At 37.7% G+C, this 25557-nt stretch overlaps 1 protein-coding gene and 1 long non-coding RNA gene across 2 annotated transcripts; one reads left to right on the top strand and one right to left on the bottom strand.

Moving 5' to 3' along the window:
- The first annotated feature begins 730 nt into the window (after nt 1-730).
- On the top strand, nt 731-3082 carry LOC307166486. The gene is made up of 3 exons (XR_013822637.1): nt 731-1073; nt 1176-1362; nt 2793-3082. It is a non-coding gene; the product is annotated as an uncharacterized lncRNA (long non-coding RNA).
- A 1115-nt stretch (nt 3083-4197) lies between these two features.
- On the bottom strand, nt 4198-17450 carry kcnj3b (potassium inwardly rectifying channel subfamily J member 3b). Its single transcript, XM_079883808.1, has 3 exons — nt 16205-17450; nt 15351-15567; nt 4198-6454 (listed from the first exon to the last, which is right to left on the bottom strand). The coding sequence occupies exons 1-3, from the start codon at nt 16877-16879 to the stop codon at nt 5745-5747; spliced, it is 1602 nt and encodes a 533-aa protein (XP_079739934.1). The 5' UTR covers nt 16880-17450; the 3' UTR covers nt 4198-5744.
- Nucleotides 17451-25557: the final 8107 nt, after the last annotated feature.

Below are 25557 nucleotides of genomic sequence, written 5' to 3'. Positions count from 1 at the left end.
GCGTTTCTACAGTTCTACTGTAAAATCTCTCGAGAAATGACAACAAAACATGTTTTTATAATTCGATCAGCTGTTGGATCAGCACTAAAATAACATATTCGTGAATGAATCACTCGTTTGATTTAATCAGTCAAACGTGTTTGCAAAACGAAGTTTGATACATTCGATCAGTTCTTAAGCACGTTTAACCTTGTCAAAAAGAGCGCTAAATGTGGAGGATATTTACCAAATATCCACTGGAGAAAACGAAACTTGCATATGTCTTCAATCGATTGTCAGCGATGAACAGCTCTTTATTGCCCACGCTGCTTCTGAAAAACAAATTTAGCCTATATCCTATCAAAGATGAGGACACTTTTCGTGTGGGGGAGGGAATCGTTTTGCTTCAAAACGGATTCGTTCACTAACGAAAAACCACTAAATGACAAGTTGGAGAAGGAGTAAAGTATTGGTAATAACACAAGATTCTGTCTGATATCAGAGAGCGAAAGTAAAAGAGATTTTTTGTGCACCGCTCGAAATTGGTCTGCACGTTTACCATGCAACAAATGTTTAAGAATGACGACGATACTGCTCATAATGACTGCGGATGCAAATCTACTTTCCTCCATCTCACCGCTAAGAGGGGCGCGAGGATGCTCCTCCGCGCGAGCCCGGGGCTCTGGCGTTACCTAGCAACGGCTCCCATACTGTACTCCCGCACCAAGTGCCTGGCTGCCTTCGACTCTGGCGCTGTTTCTATTTCTGTTGTAGCGTCGCAGTCTGCTAAAACATTCATAGCACAGTCCTCTTAGCATGTGGCTTCTGCGGTAATGTTTCAGTTTGAAGCACTACCCTACCCAACGCGCCGCAGAGTGATACTTACAAATGGCGCGTCAAATGATGGGTGACAGACCAGTTAATCATGGGCTGCCGTCTCCGGGGACGCGCTGATTGAGTCTGAAGTAATGGATGTTATTATGGCCAATGACACGACAACTGCGACCTCGTGCGCGGACGTGATTCCCACATATAACAATTGTTAAAGCAGGTGCCGAGAAACTGTGATAACGCGGTTTCTCTCACGCTTTTTGGTAAGGGGAACACGCAGAGCTGAAGGGGGAGGGATAGACTGGCAGAGGGAAATGGCAGTTGCATAAACTGTCAGTGATGAGATCTTATCATTATGACTCTAGATATGCCAGGACTGCTGTTAGGCCACGACAAGGTTTAATGCCCCCATGATTCCACATGAACAGCTTCTACAAGCGCAATCGTGTGTAAGTGTATCAAAGTGGTCCAGTGCACAATGGTGCATCACACACGTAGCCTATCTGTTAACGTCAAGGACTCGAGGCCTCTTCTTGACCCACGGGCACTGAGGTAAACTGGTGAGCGAACACATTGCACAATGCTTCAGAAAATCGATCATCTTTAACACCCACACAATTTTTCACTCCAATAACCAAATGCTTTTTTAGCTGTATCAGCCTCTTTGTTGCTGTTATATCCTACCTGTGGGCTCACATCTTGTGAGTTGCTAATATTTTGATTTTCAAAAACTGAGACCTTCAACCTTTTTTAATACATTTAGGGGCCTATTTAAAACTAACTATTTAAAATATGGGATATGCTATGTTATGGGATAAAATATGTTATGGTATGGATCACTGTAAATTGGGTCCAGTAGGCATACACTGACTCGACTTTTTTGACTCGAGGTGTTTTGTGTATTTCAAGTCACTATATGGATGTATAGGTCTGGGAGTTGATTGCAATACAGAACTGATACTCCGATTCTGAGGTGAATCGAGAGTCAGTCGACTATTAAGGTTGAGAGTCCTCAGAAGACTTATTTTATTCAACACCAGGGCTAATGTTCAACTAATCCCCTATCTGAATAAAGCTAATTTAGGCATCAAATGTTCTCTTTTTTGCACAAGACGCCTTACCTTAGTCAGTTCACTCAGTGTCTCATCTTAACTAACCAAATTACGAGCATTATTTGTTTAATTAAAAACAAAACATTACAAATCTAGTCTGGTTAGTTAACTTAATAGATGCACTATTATCATGGCATAAAAGATTGTCTGATCTTTGACACTATCACTGTAAAAAGTTAGTGTAGGATTTACTTTGAAACAATTTCAGAAATTGCTAGTTAATTTCACATAAAATGACAGAAACAGCAAGCTGAAATAAACATTAAAAGTGGAAAGACTGAATTAGTATTTTCCTGTAAAACAGTCCAATAATCTTTCAACTTCAAAAAACTACATTTGTGTAGTATTGTAGTAACTTTACTATTACTATAATTTACTAATTGAATTGAAATTTGTTCAACTCTATCTACAAAATTTATTACTTGTTACAAATAAAAACTAAGAAATAAAATCATAGCTTCATGAACAGTGAATATTATTTTTCATAGTTTTCTATAATTTTCACAATTATACTTAATGTCAATTCAAGTTTTTTTTTGTAGTGACTAACTGCCTAAAATAGCTGTGAAAACTAGTAATCACACATCTCTCTTTAACAGACAATTTTGAAATTCTTGAAACCTGAATCGGACAGCATTATTAGCAATGGAATTTTCTATCAATCTTTCTCTTCTTTTCTACTGTATAAGTGTTTAGTAATATATATATATTACTATACACTTATAGTTTTATATATATATATATATATATATATATATATATATGTGTGTGTGTGTGTGTTTAACAACTAACATATATATTAGTGTGTGTATATATATATATATATACATACATACATACTAATCAAGCCTCTTTTCTTTTCTTCTATAGAACAAGTGCTGGATGGGTGATCTGCTGCAAACTGTCTCAACTGTGTCACCCGGATACAACAAGCTGGTAAATGGCACACTTCCGCTGAAACACACCTCATAACAGACAGCACGTTGTTGTCCCTGCAGGGAACATCCACACGAACAGAGCATCCTGTTCCTACAGTTGGATGCTGCCCTCATGTCCATCCAGCCCTCAAGCCATTATTTATCTGTGGCACATGCCATCCTGTGCCAACCTCAAGAGTTATAAAAGGAAAGTAGCTTGGGACCCTTTTTGTCCTGTGCAAATTAAACAGTAAAATTGCTATTGAACAGGGAAGGATAAGAATTCAATTTTGATCTTATGTGTACCTAACGCAAACAAAAAAAAGCCACATACAGTTGACCCAGGCGCCTGGAGATTCGAACCATTTTTAAAAGAGCAAAGATTTGATCGGGAGGCTGTTAACAAAGGATTAGCCTTTGTTTATCAATAATTAATGGGTAAGAGCCTTTCTCCATCTACTCCATCATCAAAGTAGTTCACTTAAATGAGAGTGATTTAATTTTCACCATCACAGAGCAGAAACAATTTAGGAACTCATTAATGGTTATTTGAAAGAACATTAACTAGCTAATCTTATATAGGATGGGATTAAATCTCTAAGTATGGAACTGATGAAATGAAATAATAATAAACGCTCCGTTTGACGTCGGGCTGCAGGGGAAGATAAATTAAAAGGGATGGCAGATTCTGAGAGCTCTCTGAAAAGAGATGAGCAGGTTACAGCAATAATGCTCTTTAAGCAGTGCAGGTTGACCTTCACAAACTCCTTCTTTTCATCCGGATCTGACATTTAGTGACAAGATAATATTCTCTGTATTTCAGCAGCTCTCTTTCAAACACACAGATAATTAGCTTCCTGCTGATAGAAGTTCAGGATATTGGTCCCCTGTGGAGAGGTAATGTGTTAATGTTTCCTAGGGATGTCGCATCGAGGGATTCATTTAACGAAGAACCGCGTGGAGCCCCTGCAGCTTGTATATCTAACGTAACTCTCACACAGATTTCGCATTGTCTCTTTCACAATTGACACCACCATTTCATATTGTTCTGAAAGGCGAAGTAAATAAATGTCCGTATCAGATGAAAACTAACTTTTGCAGTTATGACTCGAGAAACACTTTACGGTACCATGCAAGGCGCACTATTTTGCAAAGCCGCTGGGGTACATGGAAAGGACAAACCTGCCCAGTTGTTACAGAAAGAGCTTTATAATTCCACTCAAGCATTATAAATAATTAATAATGATAAATAATTGAAAACTTGGGATTTGCACAGGTGACCTTTTTTTGTGTGGCACTTCCAAAGTGTGGGTTTTCTAAAATTCAGTAATCTTTAGACCGGCTATTTATGGTGTGTTAAAGTTTTCTGCTATTACATACTGCAAGCAGGCAGACATTTTTTGTGAAGTTACCTTTCTCTGCATAGAAAATCCATCAATAGTAACCATGAGAATAGAATTCTCAGGGCATTTGAAGCAATCCAACACCTCCAAAGAGCAGCATCGGGCAGCAAGCTGCCAGTCATCCACACCGCTGGGTCATACCAGATCAAACTGCTTTATTTGTGGGGAAGACCTCTGCCAATACCAATGAGCTTATATGCGTCGAACATGGGCAAGTCCACCCATAGCTTTGATTCATTTTTGGACTTATTTTGTGATGAAAGGTCAGGTGGAGGTTTATCCTTCAGTTGTTTCCTTTTATAATAGACTTGTTACACATCACAACACATTTATTACAGTATTATAAACCGCTCCAAGTGCCATTCTTATATTCGTCAGAAGTAGAATAGAATGTATTGAGATAAACACAATTAGAAAACTGTAAAACCATTTAACGTTAACATAACATAAAGTACGAGATTTTTCCAGTCAGAAGTTCCACTGCAATTTATAATCTTATTGCTTCGGTTTTCAAACACAAGAGATAAACAAAGCCATAACAATTTCGACAAGGTCTTATCTATAAAGAATATTAAAACAGATATACACATCCATTGTGCTCTTTTCGGTCTTTGATGATGGTTTCCCTCCTCCACTTTTATCCACCTTACCCATCGCAATACTCAAGTCATTCAGGTCAGGAAAATATTTGAACATTTCAACTAAGCTTAAACTGCTAAATGGAGAACAGCAGAAAACAATCATTGACAAAACATCATATATAAAGTCAGTTAAGTATTGGGAGCCAAATGTGAAATACTGCGTGAAAGCCTTACTCTTCCACAGTGGCTAAGAAAAGCTTTAAAAGTGGCAACCTTTTTAAAAGCTTTCCAAACTACAATGTTTGGTATTTTACATTTGGCTCCTTATATTTAAGGCTTAATCTTTGACGTGAGATAATCTGGCTTGATCATGCAATAGATAAAAAAAAAAAAAAAAAAACCTGAGTCGGTTCATCAAAATTTCCATAAATGCACAGCGCCCATTTCTTTAAGTCTAAAGACCACAGTAACTAATCTCTCAATGTGTTATTGTGAAACTCAATAACCAATCCACTGATTAAAAAAACCAAACGACTAACTCAGGTTATAGCCATTGGCTTCTTTAAAAACATTAGTTACCATGGATTATCAGTGAATACTGACACTGCATTCTGATAATTATATTGATATTCTATTTTAAGATATACATAATATAGGCAAGCCCTCAAAACATGTTTGGCTAACAGGCTAATATAAAAGGTATATCATGAATCGTTGTTAAATAGTGTTGAATATTGTTGTATTCTCTGTAATTAGGTGTTGAATGAATTCTGCTTTCATGCTGTTTGCGGTAAAAACATGCCAGATTGTGCAGAGGACTAGCATTAATCTAATAATTTATCCATATATAAATTGCTAAAAGTATAGATCGCAATTTCAGAGGAGGTAAATGGGCGAAACGTATAGGTATAGAAGTCAAGTTCATTTAAAACTCAAGCCCGTGAACCTCTCCGAATTCATTTTTCTCAGTTTGGGAGGCAGATGTCCATCCATTCGTCCTCCGATCCCGATTCCACCCACCCCCCCTCCAGCCAACCTTTGCAGTTTCGGTGGCAGATCTGTCACTGATTGGCTGATGTGTTCAGTCCCGCCCACCAAGCCCAGCTTGGGAGCCAGTCTGTCCTCCATGGCACTGATTGGCTGAAGCCTCTCTTCTGCCACACCCGGAGCTGAGCTGATTCGCTGGAGTTTGACAGGCAGGTCACCCAGGTTGTAGGTGATCTCCGAGCTCATGCGCAGAAGCTTGCGGGGCATGCCGTCCCGGATGGGGGGGTCCCGTCCCGTAAGCTTTTGAAATTTGGCAGGCATTTTGGTGGTGGGCATAGGGGTTGCTATATTGATAGAGCCCGTTTCTGCATCGCTCTGAAGATCCAGACCTTCCAGAGTGCTGCTGCCCTCCGTCACCCCACCTGCGCTGTGGCATAAAGAGGGGGCCGTCAGAGGGGACGACAGGAGCAAACTCTCCTCCTGTTCTTTAACACTGTGCGGAGGTGTGGGGACCTCAAAAGTGCCGTGAAACTGCGAATAGTCGACCTTGAAGAAACCCTCCTCCAGAGAAATTACCGGGTAGAAACGGTGACCCCACAGAACCTCGTCCTCGGTGTACGAAGTGCGAGCCTGGCATGTCATACCTAAAATAATACAAAGAAATAAAACTAATTTAATGAATGAAACAATGTCAAGTCACCTTTATTTATAAAGCGCTTTATTCAATTCAGATTGGAGTATTCATTACTTCAATGAGCTCATTGAATCTGCATTAAATTATTACATTGTTTAAATTAATGCATTTTAGCTAACTGTCACTTTGTATATGTACATTTCTGAAATACGTAACTTAAAAAAGTTACCTCTGATAAGAGAACACTCTAAACTGTAATATAGACTCATGCACTTTCTGTAAAGCTGAAATGATGTGTATTGTGAAAAGCGCTAAACAAATAAACGTGAATTGAATTGAATTTCAGAGCAGCTTCACAGTAATAAACAGTGAAATTGAACAGAATCAATGATGCAAAAATCAATAAATTCAAATTCTGCTGTAAAGCAGCTCTAAAAAGACCATAGTGTCATTATTCAGCTCAAGTCAGTTTAGTGTGGGTTCAGGTCAGTTCAATTACTGTGTTAAGTTCATCAGTTCAGATGAACTGTTCAGTAGTTCAGTAACAAGTGTCGCAAAATTTGTCAATTATGAAACAAATTAGATTTAGCTATAAAGTAGGTCTACAGAAGACAATAGTGTCATTGTTCTCAACAGATATTGTGAGTGGAATCAAATTGATAATATTACTGAATATTAAGTGTCTTTTAGGGTGTGTTCACACTTTGCAGGTTTGGTTTGATTAAAACGGACTCTGGTGCGATTGCTCTGTTATTGCTGTTAATTTAATTAAGTGTGAATGCAGCCATCCGAAACCTAGTGCGCACCAAACAAGTGGACTAAAAGACCTCTGAAAAGATGGGTCTTGGTCTGCTTCAAACAGAACTCTGGTGTGGTTCGACTGAAATATGAACCCAACACGGACCAAATACATCGAAACGAACCTAAAACACCCTGAAAAGGACAGAATCATTCAGCAGATCTTCATTTGTGTGCAATGGAGGAATTCCTGCTGCTGTTTTGACTCCTTTACACATTTTATAAACTCTTCAAGAGTTCTCATCTGTTGAAAACACCATCATATGTTTGCACAAAAATGAGGGCATTTAGCCCAGAACACAGCGTTGTTTTTGATGCTTGTCATGTTCTGTCGGAAAATACGTTTTTTATATTCTTTTTTTGGTCCAGACCAAAATAACCGAACTACAAGTGTGAACACATCCCTAAACCTCAACTAAGCAAGCCAAGGTGCGAACGAAGGTGAGGGAACAGCTTATTAATAAAATCTACATCAAACTTTGTACAACAACAAATATGTACTGTGCAACAATGGTTGGGTGACTAAAACTAATATATGCATTACTGTGCGTACACACACACACACACACACACACACACACAAGCACATTTACTGTTGAGCAACACCCACGGGAACGTCTGTTCACGGTCCATTTGGTTGCATGAAAACAAGAGCTTTATCTGTGGGAAATTCATTAGATCTGTGTATCACCCACACCAGCGAACATCCCTCCTTAATTAAAGCGTGCAAAGCCTTCACTATAAAGAGCTCATATTTATGAACCCCCTAACAAGCGAATGGATTTGCAACATGCCATTCTACATCAGTCAGTAGCAAGAAATCTAAGATAAGACAATTGCCGACTGAAAAACAACACCGTGCTTGACGTAGAGTACACTTGATCACACAAGAAAGGTGCGCTTTTCTTCCGTCGGCGATTGCTAAGACGGTCCCTCGAAAACCGTCCGTGCCTCCGTGTAAGAGTGTGGTTCTTTGTCAGAGAGGAGAGGAGATTTGAGATGTTTGCAGGAGAGATACTGTGAGGATCTAGACAGGGATTTGAGCATCTGGATGAAGGTGTTTAGAAAGCGGCGGGACTGCTGTGCTGTTCTCCTGACAGAAGGAAGCAGACGCAGACTAAAAAGAGACGGTTGCCGAGTGCACATTATAAACCTCAGACCTAAATATAAAAAAGCCAGCAAGACAAAACATACATTATAGATTTTTGAAAGTCAAGATCATTCTTTTTTCTCACGTAATGCCGCCTACGACTATCACACACCTACACACTCTCACACACACACAAACACTGGCGCGGTTATCCTCCCTTACTACAAAAAAAGCCCTGCTTTCTGAGCTGACAAATCCTGGGCTTAGCAGTATAACATAATATTATTCATCTTATGAAATATTTAACAGGCTTTCTGTTGTTTGCCGGGAGAGGGGAAGGTAAGGTCTCAGTCGAAGTTGAAATCAGGTCTGGCTCCCTGCGATTTCGGCTTACATAATCATACCATATTCTTCCATTATGACAAATTTCATTTCTGCATTTGGGAGGACCGTTCGCGCACATTAGCTTCCACCAGAAAAAAAAAATGGTACCGCTACACTCCAACATCTGACAGTTATGAGAACAATTTATATTTCCAAGAGGGATAATCTGTTTCTATGGTGACCGTCATCAAGTGTTCGGTTCCATTGCCACAGAGGTGCACTGCCTGACCTGTTTCTGTCATCTCTGTCTTTCTCTCTTTCTCTCGCTCATTCTCCTTGATTTTCCCTATACTCGCTCCACATTCCCTCCTGTCCATTTTAGTGTCTCTTCCTAACACACCTATAGCATTAACCATCATTATCATCACGACTCTCTCTCAGTCCCTATCTCACACTCTCCCTTTCACTCTTGTTGTCTGTCTCTGTGGTGTGAGATAACAGTAAACTCTACTATCTGGCTGTTCTGAACCGTAATTGGCCATGCAGCTGTGCCCAATTCTCCCCTGTATCTCACCGACACACAGTGTGTGGTCCTGGGGGGATGAAGCAGTGCTTCTCTTTTGATTTGCCGAGGCCCTTTGGGACGGTTGCACCGAGCTGCCCCGTTTACTTGCACTGCTGAATGCACAAGAAATAAAACTTTCTGAAATTCTGAAACCACAGGCCAGGAACTAAAAATAAAAAGTCAATAAATAATGCCAATACTTTTTTTTTCTTCCAAGCCTAAATGGTTAATGTTTCATGCCACTCAATATTTACTAAGATACTAAGTGAATCCAGGCTAGTGCTATTTTAGTGTCAACGAGATCCTTTTATAGTGTGAATTCGGTTTTCATATTTTCATATTTATTTTATAGTTAAAGTTTTAGTGATTTTGTTTTTGTCATTTTAGCTTTTGTCAATACACATTTTTGCTTTTGTCATAGCACAATAGAGTGCTATTTATCGAATGATTGTGTGATATGCGAGAGCTATTTTTATGAAATATATATATTTTTTTTTTTCGCATATCACACAATCATTCGATAAATAGCACTCTTCAACAGGCACACATTTCAGATGCTTTATCTTATTTACAGCGTTTAAATGTTCAATTTGTTATGTCAGGCTTTCAGAGATGTGTACTGATTGCATTTAATTGAAATGGTTTTGACACCATCATCATAGCGTCAGGCACATCTGTGTCATGTTTTTTTGTCAAAACAAGTCAAAACAATCAAGAATCTCATTACATTTTTAAGTGTTGATATGTTGAGAAAATAGTTTGAGACAAAGCCATGAAATTTGAAATTGAAAATCAGAAAAAGAACACTTTAAAATGTCATTTGCAAGACAGGGAAGTGAGTGCAAGCTCTCCACACGGCAACAAATCATTTCTTTGTCTTGTTTTTCATCAGAAATAACTAATATCCCTATAACAAGATACATTTATTTGAGAAGTAACATTTACACAAGGTATTAAAACTTCAGGGAATGTATTTTGAATATATTATATAGACAAATATTCAAAATAACCTCAAAGATCTTCCTCTGAAGCTTTGTCCTGTTTCCATTCAACATTGCAAATTTACCTTGTACGCAAAATTGGAATTTCGCATAAAACATTCATGAATAAAGCACTGTTTCCATCCAGCGAGACGAAGAGAACAAAATCTTCCCTTTCTGATAAACTGCTGCCAAATATCACTAAGAAAAATCTAGTTGCTGCAGTAGGAGATATAGGCCTACATCATAAATGACTTGCGCCTCAGAGCATGCAGACGAAACACAATAAACGGTCATGTTATCTTGTGTTCGGAGGTAGATGCCTGCTGTTTGGGAATGCAGTCGTGTAAAACAGAACTGGGAGGTAATAAGACTGAACCACTTTGACGACACACTTTGGCAAAGGCATTTCAGAATGAACAAAACAACATTTCAGATGCTATGCAACGAGACCGGCCCACAATTCAGTCCAGTTATTGCGCAGATATTTAAAGGAATAGTTCACTTGAAAATCATTAACCAGACAGTTGATGTATTTTTTAGAAGTATTTTTTTCCTACTATGGAAGTCAATGGGAACCATCAACTGTTTGGTTACAGACATTCTTCAAAATATCTTCCTTTTGTGTTCAGTAGAAGAAAGAAATTCATACAGGTTTGAAACAACTTGAGGGTGAGTAAATAATGACAGAATTTTCATTTTTAAGTGAACCATTCCTTTATAAAATGTGGTGAACAAATAGGAATTATTTAAAGTACAAAAATTCTTGCCACTTAAAAAAATAAAGTAAAATGAATGGACCATAATAATAGAACACTTGATAGAAATGCTTTAAAATTAAGTCTAACTTGCAGTTCACTCTAATGTTGTGGTCTTATATCGAGCAATGTTTTATTCTCAAATAGTTTTATATTCTTAATTCACCATATTATTACCAGTGTTTCTACAGCTCAGCTGATGGAAAATAAAGTGCTAACAATGCTGATGTCAAAGGTTCGAAACACATCTACTGATAAAATTAATTTAATGCATTTTAGGTTGAATTAGAAAATAAAAATTCAAGGGTCCAACAAAAGTGCAAGTGCTCTAATTTATTCATTTAAAGATCCTACTTTATGAATTTACATCAAGGTTATTATGTCTTTTGAACAAACTGCCAATAAGTTGAACTGAATGACACAAATTGAATGCAGTCTTCATATTCCAAAAATCCATTAATATTTCCAGTGGCTAAATTTATGTTACTTCACGTCATTTTTTCTTAACTCGCGCAGAGTTTTAGCTTAGGAATATTTTTGCTATTTTTAAGAGTGCCTTTTTTCTTTTCTTGTTTTATTTTGGCAGTGTAATGTGAAAAGCTGTACATAATTTGACAGATGTGATTGCTGGCACAGCTGTCATGTTTATCTCTGAGGGCAATGGATGGCTCTGGGCTGTTCCTCTGAGACTCCTTGGCCTTGAAGTCACTGCCTCTGCTTGAAGGAAATTAATGCATTAATGTCAAAATCTTCCTCCTGCCATTTTGTGAGAGTCATAGGAGACTGGGATTAGTTGTCAAACTTGAAATACTCCAGAGAATATTTCTCAGGGTAGCTTTATTAAAGTCATTTTCTGTAGGAACACACCTTAAAGTCTCGGCTACAAAACAACTATTCCCACCGTTATTGTCCAGGAAGAAAGATACAGTTCATTGAACACACCTTTAGTGACAACATGCTCTAAAAGCAGTGCTGGGGACAAACAAATCTGCAAATATTGTACCTTCAGAGACAGTACCCTCAAAGGGACATCTTCGTACTTTTACGACTAAAAGGTTCATAGTTACTTAATGGCACATATTAATACTCCAAGATGCTGATTTTTTAAAGCTTCCTAATTTTGTTTAGGAAGTCTCCTACAACAGGTTTACATGCATCCAAGATCAAAATAATTGTTCCCCTCATAATATACATTGGACATTACCAGTGTAGGGGAAGCTACTCTGAACCTGTGGCTTGAAGAATGTTTTAAGTAAAAGATTTGGGGTTTAAAACAATGTAATGAAATTCAATTATGATTTCAAAGAGTAGCCTATTGTTTTATCTTGTAAACTATCTAAAGACACACACAATACTACAATTTAGCCTATATCTCAAACTGACTGTCATAGTGCAAAATTGCTACAAATGTAATCAATGCAAGAACAAAATGTATGCGAATTAAATTGGATCCTCGGGAGTAATGCAGAATGCAGGTTCAACTCCCAGCTCATGCAGTGATGGAGCTCATTTACTGTGAACGGAGACGCGAATCATAAGCTGCTCGCGTGAACACACTGCGCTTCGCTCTGAAACCCACCGCAACCATTTTAATTACATCACAGTCTTTGACGTATGATTAGCGCACTCAACGCTGACAGTGTTTTAATCTTTGGTTTGAATAAATTACATACGAAAGTGTAACCTTTATAGTAGTCGATTCATGTGAAATATCAACCCACTCCTCTTTGCATAATTCACGAGTTCACACTTACATGTAATTAAATAGAGTAAAGGTTATGCGTATTTGGTGTGCTGTCTGAGGGTAGGGCTCCGGGCTCGGAATTTTGGCCCGAACCCAGAGTATTCCCCCCATCCCAGGTTGGGATAGGAATAGTTAGAAGTGAGGAGATGGGGTGGTGGAGGAATGCTGGAAAACTCTCATACAGAAGTCTGCTGTATATACACACCTCCTGATGCTAATTGAGTTGATTGGTTGAGCTCCTCCCATGTTAATTGTGTTAATTATCCGAACGTGCTCCTCCCAAACTTTAAGAAAATATCATTCATCAGTCAATCTCTTCTCGGTGAACTGTAAAGCCGCAAGATTTGTGATGAAACAATAGATAGCGGTAATGCAATTTTAGTTTGTGATCTAATAAGATAACGCTACGCTGCTTTTTACGCTGCTAGCTTTTAGTCGTGCTGAACTTGCTGAAAAAAGTAGTTAGCTACACTGATTTCAAAGCAACTGAGCTACTCTCAAGCTACTGAAAAATGTAGTAACGTTTGTAGCATCGCTACTTGTAGTTAGCTACTCCCCAACACTGCACATTACCTCATTTCTCAAAGAGTCTGAAAATGATTTGTTTGAAGATTCAGTCTCTCTAAATCTCTCCTTTCCGAGAGCCTACTCTGATGGCCCAGTCTGTTGTGATTGGTCTACCGCTTACAGCGTGTGTCTGAAACAAAACGCCTAATACCATATCTGAATTTCAGCTCCGGATGCTTCCTCAGCACTTGATACACAGTGACACAAACAATGGCATCGGTTTTCCATATCAATTCCAGTGCGAGTCCTCATCCTTTTGAAGTGCATGCGAAGTGGAATCGCAGGGCTGAAAACAGCATCTTCCCGACATGTCGACAACACAAACCAAACTCTTTCAAGCCTCAGCTACAACTACAGTGTTTGAGATCGGGTCACACATTTTGCACATTTTACCTGACAGTGTGGGGGAATTATCAGCTAAGTTAAGATGGTACAATTCATAAAACATCAAAAATCTAAAAGATAACACACCATTAAAACCATCAAACCATTATTTTGGCAAGTGGATTCAATTATAATTGAGTTATATTTTAACACAGAGCACATTTGACAACTTGCCCCAATACAAAAAATGTGACAAGCTCCTAACCTGATGTTTATGGAAAATGTTTTACTTTGATTCTATAGTTGACCATTAACTTAAACCAGTGTAGATTTATGTTGTTCCCTTCTAAATCCAAGAGCTAATACAAAAATGTGACAATGTTGATATTTTAGTTTTGAAGATAGAAATCACAAAAATGATTCAAATTTAAGTCTGCTTGGATTAGCTGATTGAAGCCAAGAAACAAAAACAATTACACTGATATATTTTTGTGGAAGATTTACTAAGATTAACTTACTGAGATGTAGTAACGTTGTGACAACTATATAGCCCCGGTATCCGCTATGTGAAATATGAGCTTTCATATACAGAGAAGTGTCCAAACAAAGACTTTAATCCTGAAGATTAGAACGGATGGACACATGGACACAAACACACATGCATAACAAATTTGTGCTGTATTCCCACATGCACGTCATAAACCTAGACATAATTACAGGGCATAATTAAAAATGTCTAATGAATTATTTGATAAGACGTAATTAGTATTTGATTTGTGAGGCTGATTAAAAACAAGTTTTGTCTCCATACTTCAAACAGCCGGTGAGACTTTACTGTATGGAGACCGCTTAAGAAGGGGCCGATTTAGTTGCTATGGAAACTGATTCACAATGGGGAGAACAGAGTGCTGACTAACTGTACATTTTTTTTTTCCTTTTCTTTTCTTTTCTTTTCTCCGCAAATCCCTTCACTTTTCGTAGGCGTAATTTTCAGATGTGCCATCAATGAGGACGACTGGACGGCATGATTGTGTTTTCTTTATTATTTTAATTAAATGAGATTATGGAAGCATATGATTCTGAATCTAATTAAGTATGTACATACAGTGTGTTTGCTGCAGAGATTTTTCCATTGTTGCTTGTGCGAATGCTGTTTCTTACTGTAAGCGCGTGCTGTCTCGTATATGTATGGATTGATGTGCTGCAGGGTGAGAAAGTAAAGGTGAGCTGTGATTTGATTGACAGGTGGCTTAATCTCGAAGCATGCCAGACTAAAGAAGCATGAGGCAGAGAGCAAAACGAAAGAATAACTTTGTGTATCATCTCTTACATAACACGTCTCTCTCTCTCTTTCCATCTTTACTGCAGTAGGCACCAACATTCATTCTTTCCTATCATAAAAAAGCCGATTTGCACCAGCAAACTTGCTGTCTCGCACACACACACTGAACCACACCACGCAAACACCTTCAGCCTGCACAAATATTCTATTAATATACGCACAAAAAAATAAACTTGAATTAGCATTCTGTTCATTGCATTGGTTTGTAAATAGTGTGCATGATTCAATCAAAACAAACATGAGCTTAATATTATTGAAAATATAGTAGCAATGTGGTGGAAATGTACTGTGAACCACAAAGTGTATATTGTGAATCAAATTTCAGCATTCATGGTTTTTGCCAGTTTTTTGTTTTCTTTCTTTCTTTTTTAAAATCCTATTTGCTGCTTCATGCATGTTACGAGTAAAACTCACCGGTGGTCTCCACGATTCCCTCTAGGATAACCACAATCTCAAATTGCTCTGTTTGCATGGACCTGAGCGAAAGGTCGTAGAATGGGCTCTTGGAGTCGATCACATGGCAGATTGTCAGAGGAGACACCAAGAAAAGCTGGTCGGCTCCGGTACTGAAACCAACGTCCAGCTCCAGTTGATCCAGAGGCAAAAACTCTCCTTCAGGAGTCTGACGGGACTAAGGGGAAAGGTAGAAATAAGAAATACTTAGGATAAATCAATTAGATTGAGTGTGTGTGTGTGTGTGTGTGTGTGTGTGAGTGAGAGAGATAAAGACTGGGTCTAATGAATATACACTCTAAAAAATAAAGCTGCTTTATTGGCATCTACGGTACCATGAAGAACCATGGAATATTTCCATTGCACAAAAAGCGTTAATTAGATTAATTAAATATTCTTCACACTGAAAGTTCTTCAAAAAGAACTGTTCACTTAAGGGTTCTTCGGGGAACCAAACATGATTATTTTTACGGCACTGCTGTGAAAACCACCTTCATTTTAAAGACTGCACAGTGATTCGAAAGGGAAAGTTGCATCCAGTGGCATGGAGCGGATCAATACTTTGTCCTCTGTAGGTGGACATCAAATTACAGGTCTTTCTCATTTGTCAAAGCTTGAGGTTAAAGAATGAATCTTAGCTTGAACACTTTAAATATTCAATTATACGCATTTGTTCCATATCCACTCGTCAAGCTTGATGTTTCTATATCTCTAACATGGAAAGTCTAGTAATGTAACCCGCACATAATATGTTCTATGTGACTTGGATTCGTCATTTTCTCTCTCCTGTTAACTGGTTCCAGTCGTGTACTCACTTTGAGTAGTTTGCAGCGTATTTGCGCCGAGACCATATGGCTGTTCCGCAGGTTACCCACTCGGAACATCAGGGTCAGTTTGCCGTCACGCATGGAAATAACCGCGTGCTCGCTGAACATCAGCGTCTCTGCGCGTTTCTTCGGCTGGGACATCTTGATGAACATGCAACCGATCAGAAAAGCGTCCACTATGGAGCCTAGGATGGACTGGAAGAGGAAGAGAATGATGCCTTCCGGGCACTTGTCTGTAATGTAGCGGTAACCGTATCCGATAGTGGCCTCAGTTTCGATGAAGAACAGAAAAGCGGAGGGAAAGTTGTACACATTGGCCACGCACGGTGTGTACTTGTCATCGTGGGCCTGGTTCAGGTCTCCACGTATAAAGGCAATGACCCACCACATAGAAGCCATGAAGAGCCACGCCACCGTGTAGGTAAGAATGAAGATGAATAGATTCCAGCGCCATTTGAGGTCCACGAGTGTGGTGAACAGGTCCGACAGGTACCGGCTGGTTTCTCCTCCCAGGTTCCCGTGCTGGACGTTACACCGGCCGTTCTTGTCCACAAAGCGCTGACGTTTCCTTTTCTTCTCGGGGGCCTGGTTGAACCCTCCGCCGCTGGACGAGGTGGTCACCACCTGATAATCATCCCCAAATTTTTTCCGCAACGCTGACATCCTTCTCGCTTATTAAAGTTGTCCTAGATATACGAGCTTTGCGTGCTTGTTCCTGGAAAAAAAAAATGCTGAAGGGTTTCTTTACACTTCAGATACACCAGTCTCCCACATTTCTGAGCAGATCATTTAAAAAAAAGTTATTTTTAAGGCTCACCGCAGGAGTTTGTCAATAACAGCGCGTTTGTCCAGGGATGGGGCGATGCAGATCTTCTTGTCTTCTCCGAATCCGCATAACTAAAAAAAAACCTCATTCAGCCGAGGCTGTAAAATGTGGTGAAATATGGATGCGAGTAATTTGTAATCTCAGATTGGCTTGGCGCAGTCTAGCACTTCCTCATCCACCTTCATCCACTCCTGTTTCCCCAGGTGTATCGCACCAATTTGATAAGATGGTAGTTGGTAGACGCCCAAAGGATCCTATCCAAGTTTTAACTCACCGCCTCTGCTGTTCCTCTCAGCTGACAAGCGTTGATATCTGATTCTGTTCGTCCTCTCACTGTTCTCGGTTCCTGCGCACTGCGCGTCTCCTGCTCTCCAACTCCATTTCCAGCCCCGACAAATAAGAGAAACTTCTCTGAGAGGGTGGTGGAGATGGGAGGTGGGGGAGGGATGAACACGTGTTCTTGTGTTGGATACATCTTTTTTGCTGCACTTGCAACATGTTTCTCTGAACAATAGCGCTGCATCGAAAATTCTTCTTCTTTGTTGTTGTTGAAATATTGCAGTATTTATTATTATAAATAATTTATCCGTGCACATTATTGTTGTTGTTATTATTATTTTACGAATTCATGCGCCCTCCTCCTGATCTTTATTCATAGTAACTTCCCCTCCCACTTGGAGCGACATATCTCCTCTGATGACGTGTTTACTGGCGTGAGGGCGGGACAACCTGTCACTCACATGAGATCACACCAATAGCAAATCACAAAGCACTTTTGTACTTCAACAAAATGTAGTGCTGTCAATCAATTACATTTTATTTTACGAATTAATCGCATATTTTTCTGTAATTAATCAAGATGAATCACACCTAACATTAACGATTTTAATATATATTTTTTTCACATTAAATCTCCAAATTAATGTAGAAACAACATAAAGACAGTAGCCTATATGTAAAATTTTGTGTGAAAAAGGCCAGTATCAACGATACCAAGTTCTGATGTCTCTATGAAACAGATTATGTCTCTATGAATGGATTATAGCCATTCAACTTTACAGCATAATTAAAAACGATAAATTTTAACATTTATTAGGCTTTAGAAAATATACCAAATAATTGAAGTTAATTTAAGGGAACTTGAAAAAAATCTTCACATAATACCATTATAATAAATGCCATTTGCCTGTGCCCTTCAATATATCAGGGCTCAATCTTTACTTGCCCTGTCAAAATGCACAAAAAGTTATTGTTTTCATTAAGATTTTCAGGTAGGCCTAACAAGTAGGATATATACAGAAATGTAATAACATCATCAAACACTTTACAGTCTTAATTGCATAAATTCTAAATTAAATATACATTAATCCTTATTAAAGCTACAAAAGTTATTCAGTCAAGAGCAGTGAGTGATTTTCTCTTTTTCTTCTGTTCTTTGATTAACTTTACTGACAAACAGCAGCAGGTTTATTAGTCTGTCATTTTAAGACCTGACACACGTGTGGATCTGACACGCATCCCATTTCCTCACAACTCTTTACTTTCATTCAAGTCTTCATTTAACTCATTTAAGACTGTGCTTGCAAGGATGCTGACAAAACAGTGCACACGAGTCAAGACGCATTTGCAAGAATAAGAGCGTGATCATATAATGTAATGCTAAAGGATGAGGAATATATATATATATATATATATATATATATATATAGTGAGAGAAGTCTAAGCAATTCTGTCCCAAAATGATAACTACTATAAGCTAATTTCATAAACAAGACAAAGCAAGAATAACACATTGAAATGACAGAATTTGCCCCAGGTTTGACGTCAAAACGTAAACAGACATGCTCACCCTGAAGGTCATCAAATATTTTTCACCAACATACAATTGATCATAAAATAATTCATATCCAGCCTTTAATATATTTGGCCCTTTATGTGTCAGAATGATGGATGAAGAAGACACAGGTGATGAATATACTGTCACATCAGTGCCAGATAGAGCAGGGGGAACAAGCTTTCTTTAACAAAACACATTCTTCATTTGATAAAGCTTCTAAAGCAAACTGTTATGACCAGCAATACTTAATCTTGAAGAAAAACACTCACTCTGAACTCTATTTCACACCTGTGTGTCCTTTTCCATCTCTTACGGTTTCAAGCCAGGCAGGGTGCTGGAAGATAAGGGCGGAATAAGTGTGCTATTTTGGAGTCATGCAAATGACTTCCAGTCTGTAATGGACTGACTCTGCTGCTCTGCAAGTGTCAGCACTATCCACAATGGAAGACTGTAACAGAACTTCATCAGGAATATCTCTTCATTCACACATGCACAGTATAAGCTCTTTTGGAAGCAAAGACAAGCAGGATGTGGCTATTTTGAGTCCTTTTGCTAAACATACATGAAAATAATTATTTAATGGGTTTTAATATAGATATTATTTTCAATTGTATGCCAAAAAGTGTTATATATAAGGAGAAATGTCTTTTAAATGTCTTTAGAAAAGCTATTTTAAAGGTTCCTAATTTTGTTTTGGAGGTCTCCTACAATAGATTTACTTGCATCCAACACGAAAAAAGGTACAAAAGCTGTCACTGTGGCGGTACCTTTTCAAAAGGTACACCTTTGTACCTAAAGAGTGCATATTCGTCCCTCAAAAGTACATATTGGTACCAAAAGTGTACATATTAGTCCCTCAAAGGTACATATTGGTACCTAAATGGTACATATTAATACCTAAATGGTACATATTAGTACCCTTTTCAAGGGTACTGTCCCAGTGACAGCTTTTGTACCTTTTTTTCTGAGAGTGAAGGTTAAAAAACACTTTCATTTTCTCATCACCTCATTTCTCAAAGAGTCTGAAAATGGTTTGTTCAAAGATTCAGTCTCTCTAAACCTTTCCTTTCAGAGAGCCTACTGTGCTCTCATTGGTCAGATGGCCCAGTCTGTTGTGATTAGTCTACCGCTTACAGCGTGTGTCGGAAATGAAACACCAATTACATATCTGAATTTCAGCTCCGGGGGCTTCCTCAGCGGTTGACATCGTTTTTTTCCATATAAATTCAAGTGCGAGTCCTTATCCTTTTGAGGTGCATTCCAAGTGGATTCGTACCACTGAAAACAGCGTCTTCTCAACCAAACTCTTCCAGGCCTCAGCTACAACTACAGCGTTTGAGGGCGGGGCAAAGACGACGTTGTGAAGACCATAAGTGGGTATTATGCAAATTTGTTACATTGTTACATAGGTATTACAGGAAGTAAGACTGGAATTGCTGATGACTCCTTTCAACAGTTCATATTCGATTCTTTCCTTTAGGAGGCAATAACTTTATTTGTCAGGCAATTTGATGCTTAAAACTTTGCAGACATTTTACATTCACAAACAGCTATATATATATATATACTGTATATATATATATATATATATATAAAAGCATAATAGGGACACTTTAAATGATTGTATACTTTCATGTTTCTAGTGATAAAGTATGTTTGTGAGCTGTTTAAAACATCAGTTTGAATCAAAATACAAAATTAATTAAAACTAAATCCATAACATTCAATTCAATTCCATTCCATTCACGTTTATTGGTATAGCGCTTTTCACAATACACATCATTTCAAAGCAGCTTTACAGAAAGTGCATGAGTCCATATTACAGTTTAGAGTGTTCTCTTATCAGAGGTAACTGTCTAAGTTAAGTCTTTTAGAAATGTACAAAGTCACAGTTAGCTAAACATGTATTAATTTAAACAATGTAATAATTTAATGCAGAAACAATGAGCTCATTGAAGTAATGAACTTGTTTGTTAACAAATGATTATGACATTTAGAAAATATAGCATCTGTGCATGTTGATTCAGTGTTTGCGTCATCTGAAATCTTCGCAGGAGTTGGCGCCGTCTCTTCAGGTGTTGGTCATCTGAAGTCTTCATAATAGGCTGGATCCAAACTGGAGCTGACATACTCTCATTATATATATCAAATATATATATATATGATGTGCCTGCCAGAACCCTATAAGGTTCTATAATTTGAACCTTTCTTCTAAGAGTGCATTCTAGTTTAGACTATTTTGTTTTTGGAAGCATTCAAATCCAAGTGCACATTAGGATGCTCTGTTTGTTGTGAAGTATCAGGTTAGTGTAGAACAGGCTTAAGGGTGTCTGCGCCAAGGACAATCCAATACACAGCAAACACCAACGGCATGCTTAGAGCAAGCATCAGACATGCACTTGTCTAAACGCTGCAAAAGCACATCCTGACTGTTAGCGTAGCACAACTGCTTCACGCCAGTCGAGGTTTTCCTCAAGACACATGCTTCCATGCCTTAATGACCTACAGATATAATTACACCGCTGGAGGAGGACTGACGGAGCATAATGAAATGTGATGAAACGTGTCCAGACAGCTTCTAATGATGTCACTGGTGAGAATGACACATAACAATTGGAATAATGCGAGAGGAATTTTACCACCACCGGCACTGTAACTAAAAACGCCCTCTCTGACTCTGAAAGTCTGACTATTTGTTTACTAAATAGATTCATCGGCACAGCGGGATGCTAATGACAGGTTGGGAAGGTCCAACCAGTAACTGCTATTCCTCTCATGTGATAATCACTAGATGGCAGAGTTCGTCAGAGTGATGCTTTTAAAAGCCCTGACATTAAACATTCTTGTCCCCAGAGATTAGAAAGAGAAGTCTGTACCAACAGATAAATATCAACCATCCAACTTGCCTTTTAACTTCCAATAAATAAATCTGAAGCATATCATACATTTTTGGTTTTAGATCATGTTTTAGCGGAACTGCTCTCAGATATTTGTTAAGCAAAATGCATCCTGTTATTTAACAGTCACCATGATTTTGCCAAGTTTTGGATTGATCCTGGAACAACATTCCTGTAAGTCCCTAAAATCAGAGGACAATGATAGGGTGGTTCTAATTTTAAGCCTAAACTTGACATAAGCTGTAAACTTGTCCCTCAAATCTGATTGGTTGATTGGAATGATGTTCCAGGAACAACAAAGATGTTGATCCAGGAACATGTTGTACTTAGTGAAATCACGTTCACCGTTATATAGCTAAAGACACAATTTATTATTTTAAAATGAAAAATATTACTGTTCATACTGACAATATACACAACCTGCCTGGTATTTGTGTAAATCATGTTAAAATGCAAGACGCATTTTAAAATATGCACAGCTTTTAAAGAAAATGGCCATTTTGTTCATAAAAGGAAGATATTACATTACATCAATGCACAAATTTAAATGTTATTGCCAGATGAGTCATGCATCATAGGTATTTTTTAACATCATAAATTATAGATACTTTGCAATCATTTCAGATTCCTCTTTTGCCTTGTTTCTATCTCCCCTGAGTCTCTCCATATGTCACATTTATGTACTCTTCCATATAGCTTTTATTCATAATACGAAGAGACAAATATAAATGTCATTGCCAATAGGAATCGTGCGTCATCACACTGTAAAAAGTGATTTTTCAAATACAACAAAGATTGTACGTTAGATAATACTATTTCGTTTTTTCTACTTCAAAATGTCCTATTTAATTCAATGTTACGTGCTATTTCTTTGTGAAAATTGTTTATATTTTTCATCATAAGGTTAAGGATGTATTAAAATACATAGACATTTTGCTTTGTTGTTTTTTTTAATCCTGCAATCGTTTCAGATTCCTCTTTTTTTCCTTGTTTCCATCTTTTCTAAATCTCTCCATATGGCAAATTTCTGTACTCTTCCATCTGTAGTTTTATTCATTATTATGTTACATTAATGCACAACTATGAATGCTATTGCCATAAAGTCATGCATTATACACTGTAAAAAAAAAAAGTTGTAAATAAAACAAAGATTATTTAAGTACAATTTACAAGAAAACGCTATTTCCGTTTTTCATGCTTGCTTGTCATTTTGGTAACACTTTACAATAAAGTTTCATATGTTAACATTATTTAACCACATTACTTAAAATGAACTAACAATGAAAAACGCTTTTACAGCATTTATTAATCTTAGTTAACATGAATCTTAACATTTACTAAAACGTTTTTAAGATCAAAAGTTTTATTAGTTAACATGTGAACTAACATTAATAAAGGTTAATAAATGCTGTAAGAATAACTAATGCTAACAAATGAAACCTTATTGTAAAGTTAGTGAAATTTACTAGCAATTTCTGAGTGGAAAAAGGTTTCTACTCCAAACAGGTATTATATTTAATCATATTTTCACTTCTTCCTAATTAACATCAACATATGGTTGAGCTTCTATTAAAATACCCTGACAGTTTGCTTTTTTTTTATCTCTCTGCAATTGCTGAATCTCTCCATGCATATGACAAATTTCTGTATACTCTTCCATCTGTAGCTTGTTCTACCCATAGCCACCCACACTACTTCTCTCTCTCTCTCTCTTTTTGCCTCCATCCCCCTCCACCACAGAGGGAAGCAAGCGCTCAGTGAAAGCATTTGAAGAGAGCGCATTTCAATGTGCACAGTAACACCCAGACAGGAATAGCACTATGTCCTGAGAGCATCTCTCTCTCTCTCTCTCTCTCTCTCTCTCTCTCTCTCTCTCTCTCTGATAAGTCTGATGATTCATATACACATATGGTGATACAGGACAGAGAGGACATGTAAAATAGTACTGCTCAAAACAAAAGGCCCTTGTTTGACGGACTCACTCCATGAGGTGCATTGTGGGATGTGTGTACATTGCACAGACCCTGTTTACCTGGCTGTTGATTAAAAGGGCAGGTTTGAGAGGATCTAAGCACCCTCCATGATCGATTCTTCCTCCCACCGCTAAATGCTTCACAAAAGGGGCTTTTAGGACTTAATTCGCCTGATATCTAAGAGCTTTGATGCCGTTAAGTGCATGTTCAAGACACATTTAACCCTGAAAGAGCATGAAATATAACATGACTAAGATGTGGTGATTTCAAAGCAAAATGAATACTGTAGTTGAAGGACCACTATTTATAGTGAAAGTACAGTCAATTGCATGGATTTTCACCTCACAGTGTAAACAGAAGTATATTAAAAAGATTATCTATAACTGCCACGTTGCACACCCCCTCAGTGGCGTATAATGGAAATATTGCTCCCATATATTTCCATGGTAATCCTGCTGTTCTATATCCATATGTTTACATGCACAACACTCATTCCTGAGGGTTTATGCGGTTTCATTAATTATGGATTTCCATTTTCAAGTTAAACCCAACTGTGAGCCACAGCACACTGTGCTTCAAATTTAACCACATTGGGTTGATTGGGTTGTTTAGCTTGATTATTTGATTAAAATGTGTGAACCAGATCTTGTTTAATCAACATGGCTGTAATTATTACACTATTCCTGCATTACATGTTCACACGACAGTAAAGAGAACAGCCAGTGGGACCCCCCCTTCATTTTGACACATTTCAGGAGCAACTCTGCCCTCTGCTGCATGTATGACTGCAGACTAAAAAATAGGCTCAATTCTGTTTTCAACTAATTATAGTCTTTAGTCATTGCATGCAAAACACATTTAAAAAATAATGAACATCATATTTAATACCCCAAAGCCAAATAAAATAGTACTAATTCAACTAACTAATGCAAAAGATATTTAATTATTTTCTGTAGTGCCAAGCCATTTCAACATGTATTCTGACCTAACCAACATAGTTTACAGTGCTTGTTTTTAATTACCAGTATAAGTGATCTATTAATGATTAGTTTTTTTTCTTTCTTTCAATTACACTAAAAGTATTGATTAAATAGTTGCAATCACTAGTCCATGGCACTATTAATTCCACTGATTCTGATAACTATTCCAGTTTTACGATAATATTATTTTGGGTATGAATCTCTTCTTATTAACTATTCCAATAGTTACACTTAAAAAATAAAAATAAAAAATAAAGATTTCTGCCTTAAAGTCCCACTGTGGTGAAAATCAAGCTTTTAATGTTGTTTATGTCTGTGGCGTTTTTAATGTGCTTTAGACAAACCAAGTGCAAATTAATAAGTCAACACCATTGCTGAGTATTTTCTCCTTAAAACTGCAGTGAACCAAAGAGAGTCTCGAAAACGCGTTTGAAATCGCTGGTGTTTCTGACGTCACAAACTACCTTGTAACCAATCACGTCAACTTGTGATCGTCAACGAGTGGATCTCTCAGCTGGTGCGAGTGAGTGGAGGCGGGGCTTATTTGCATATTCATAGGACCGCTATACTAAATGAAGCAAGGGTGTAGAGTTACATTCAAGCTATTTTGAGGAATGAAGTTTTTTTTCAAAGAAAAAACATTTAAATGTAATTTTGATGATCAAATATGAGTTTTAAGGGATAGGCCTACAATTATTGACTACATGGGGACTTTAAATTTGTAAGTGCTATTTCAACTTAAACTACATTAAACTGACTTTTTTTTGGTGAAAAAAAAAATGAATCTTGTATAACATAAAAAAGTTAAAAATTGCTTAACTTATTTTA

This window comes from Squalius cephalus, assembly GCF_949319135.1.
Source record: "Squalius cephalus genome assembly, chromosome: 10".
NCBI lineage: Eukaryota > Metazoa > Chordata > Actinopteri > Cypriniformes > Leuciscidae > Squalius > Squalius cephalus.
The sequence above is the reverse complement of the archived record's forward strand: the minus strand, read 5'-3'. Positions and strand labels throughout refer to the sequence as shown.

Excerpts from the sequence above, each read along its gene's own strand:
- kcnj3b (XM_079883808.1), bottom strand. The coding sequence starts at position 16,879 with ATGTCAGCGTTGCGGAAAAAATTTGGGGATGATTATCAGGTGGTGACC. Across the intron at positions 15,568-16,204 it reads TACGCTGCAAACTACTCAAA|TCCCGTCAGACTCCTGAAGG; the intron begins GTGAGTACACGA and ends CTTTCCCCTTAG. Across the intron at positions 6,455-15,350 it reads GGGAATCGTGGAGACCACCG|GTATGACATGCCAGGCTCGC; the intron begins GTGAGTTTTACT and ends GTATTATTTTAG.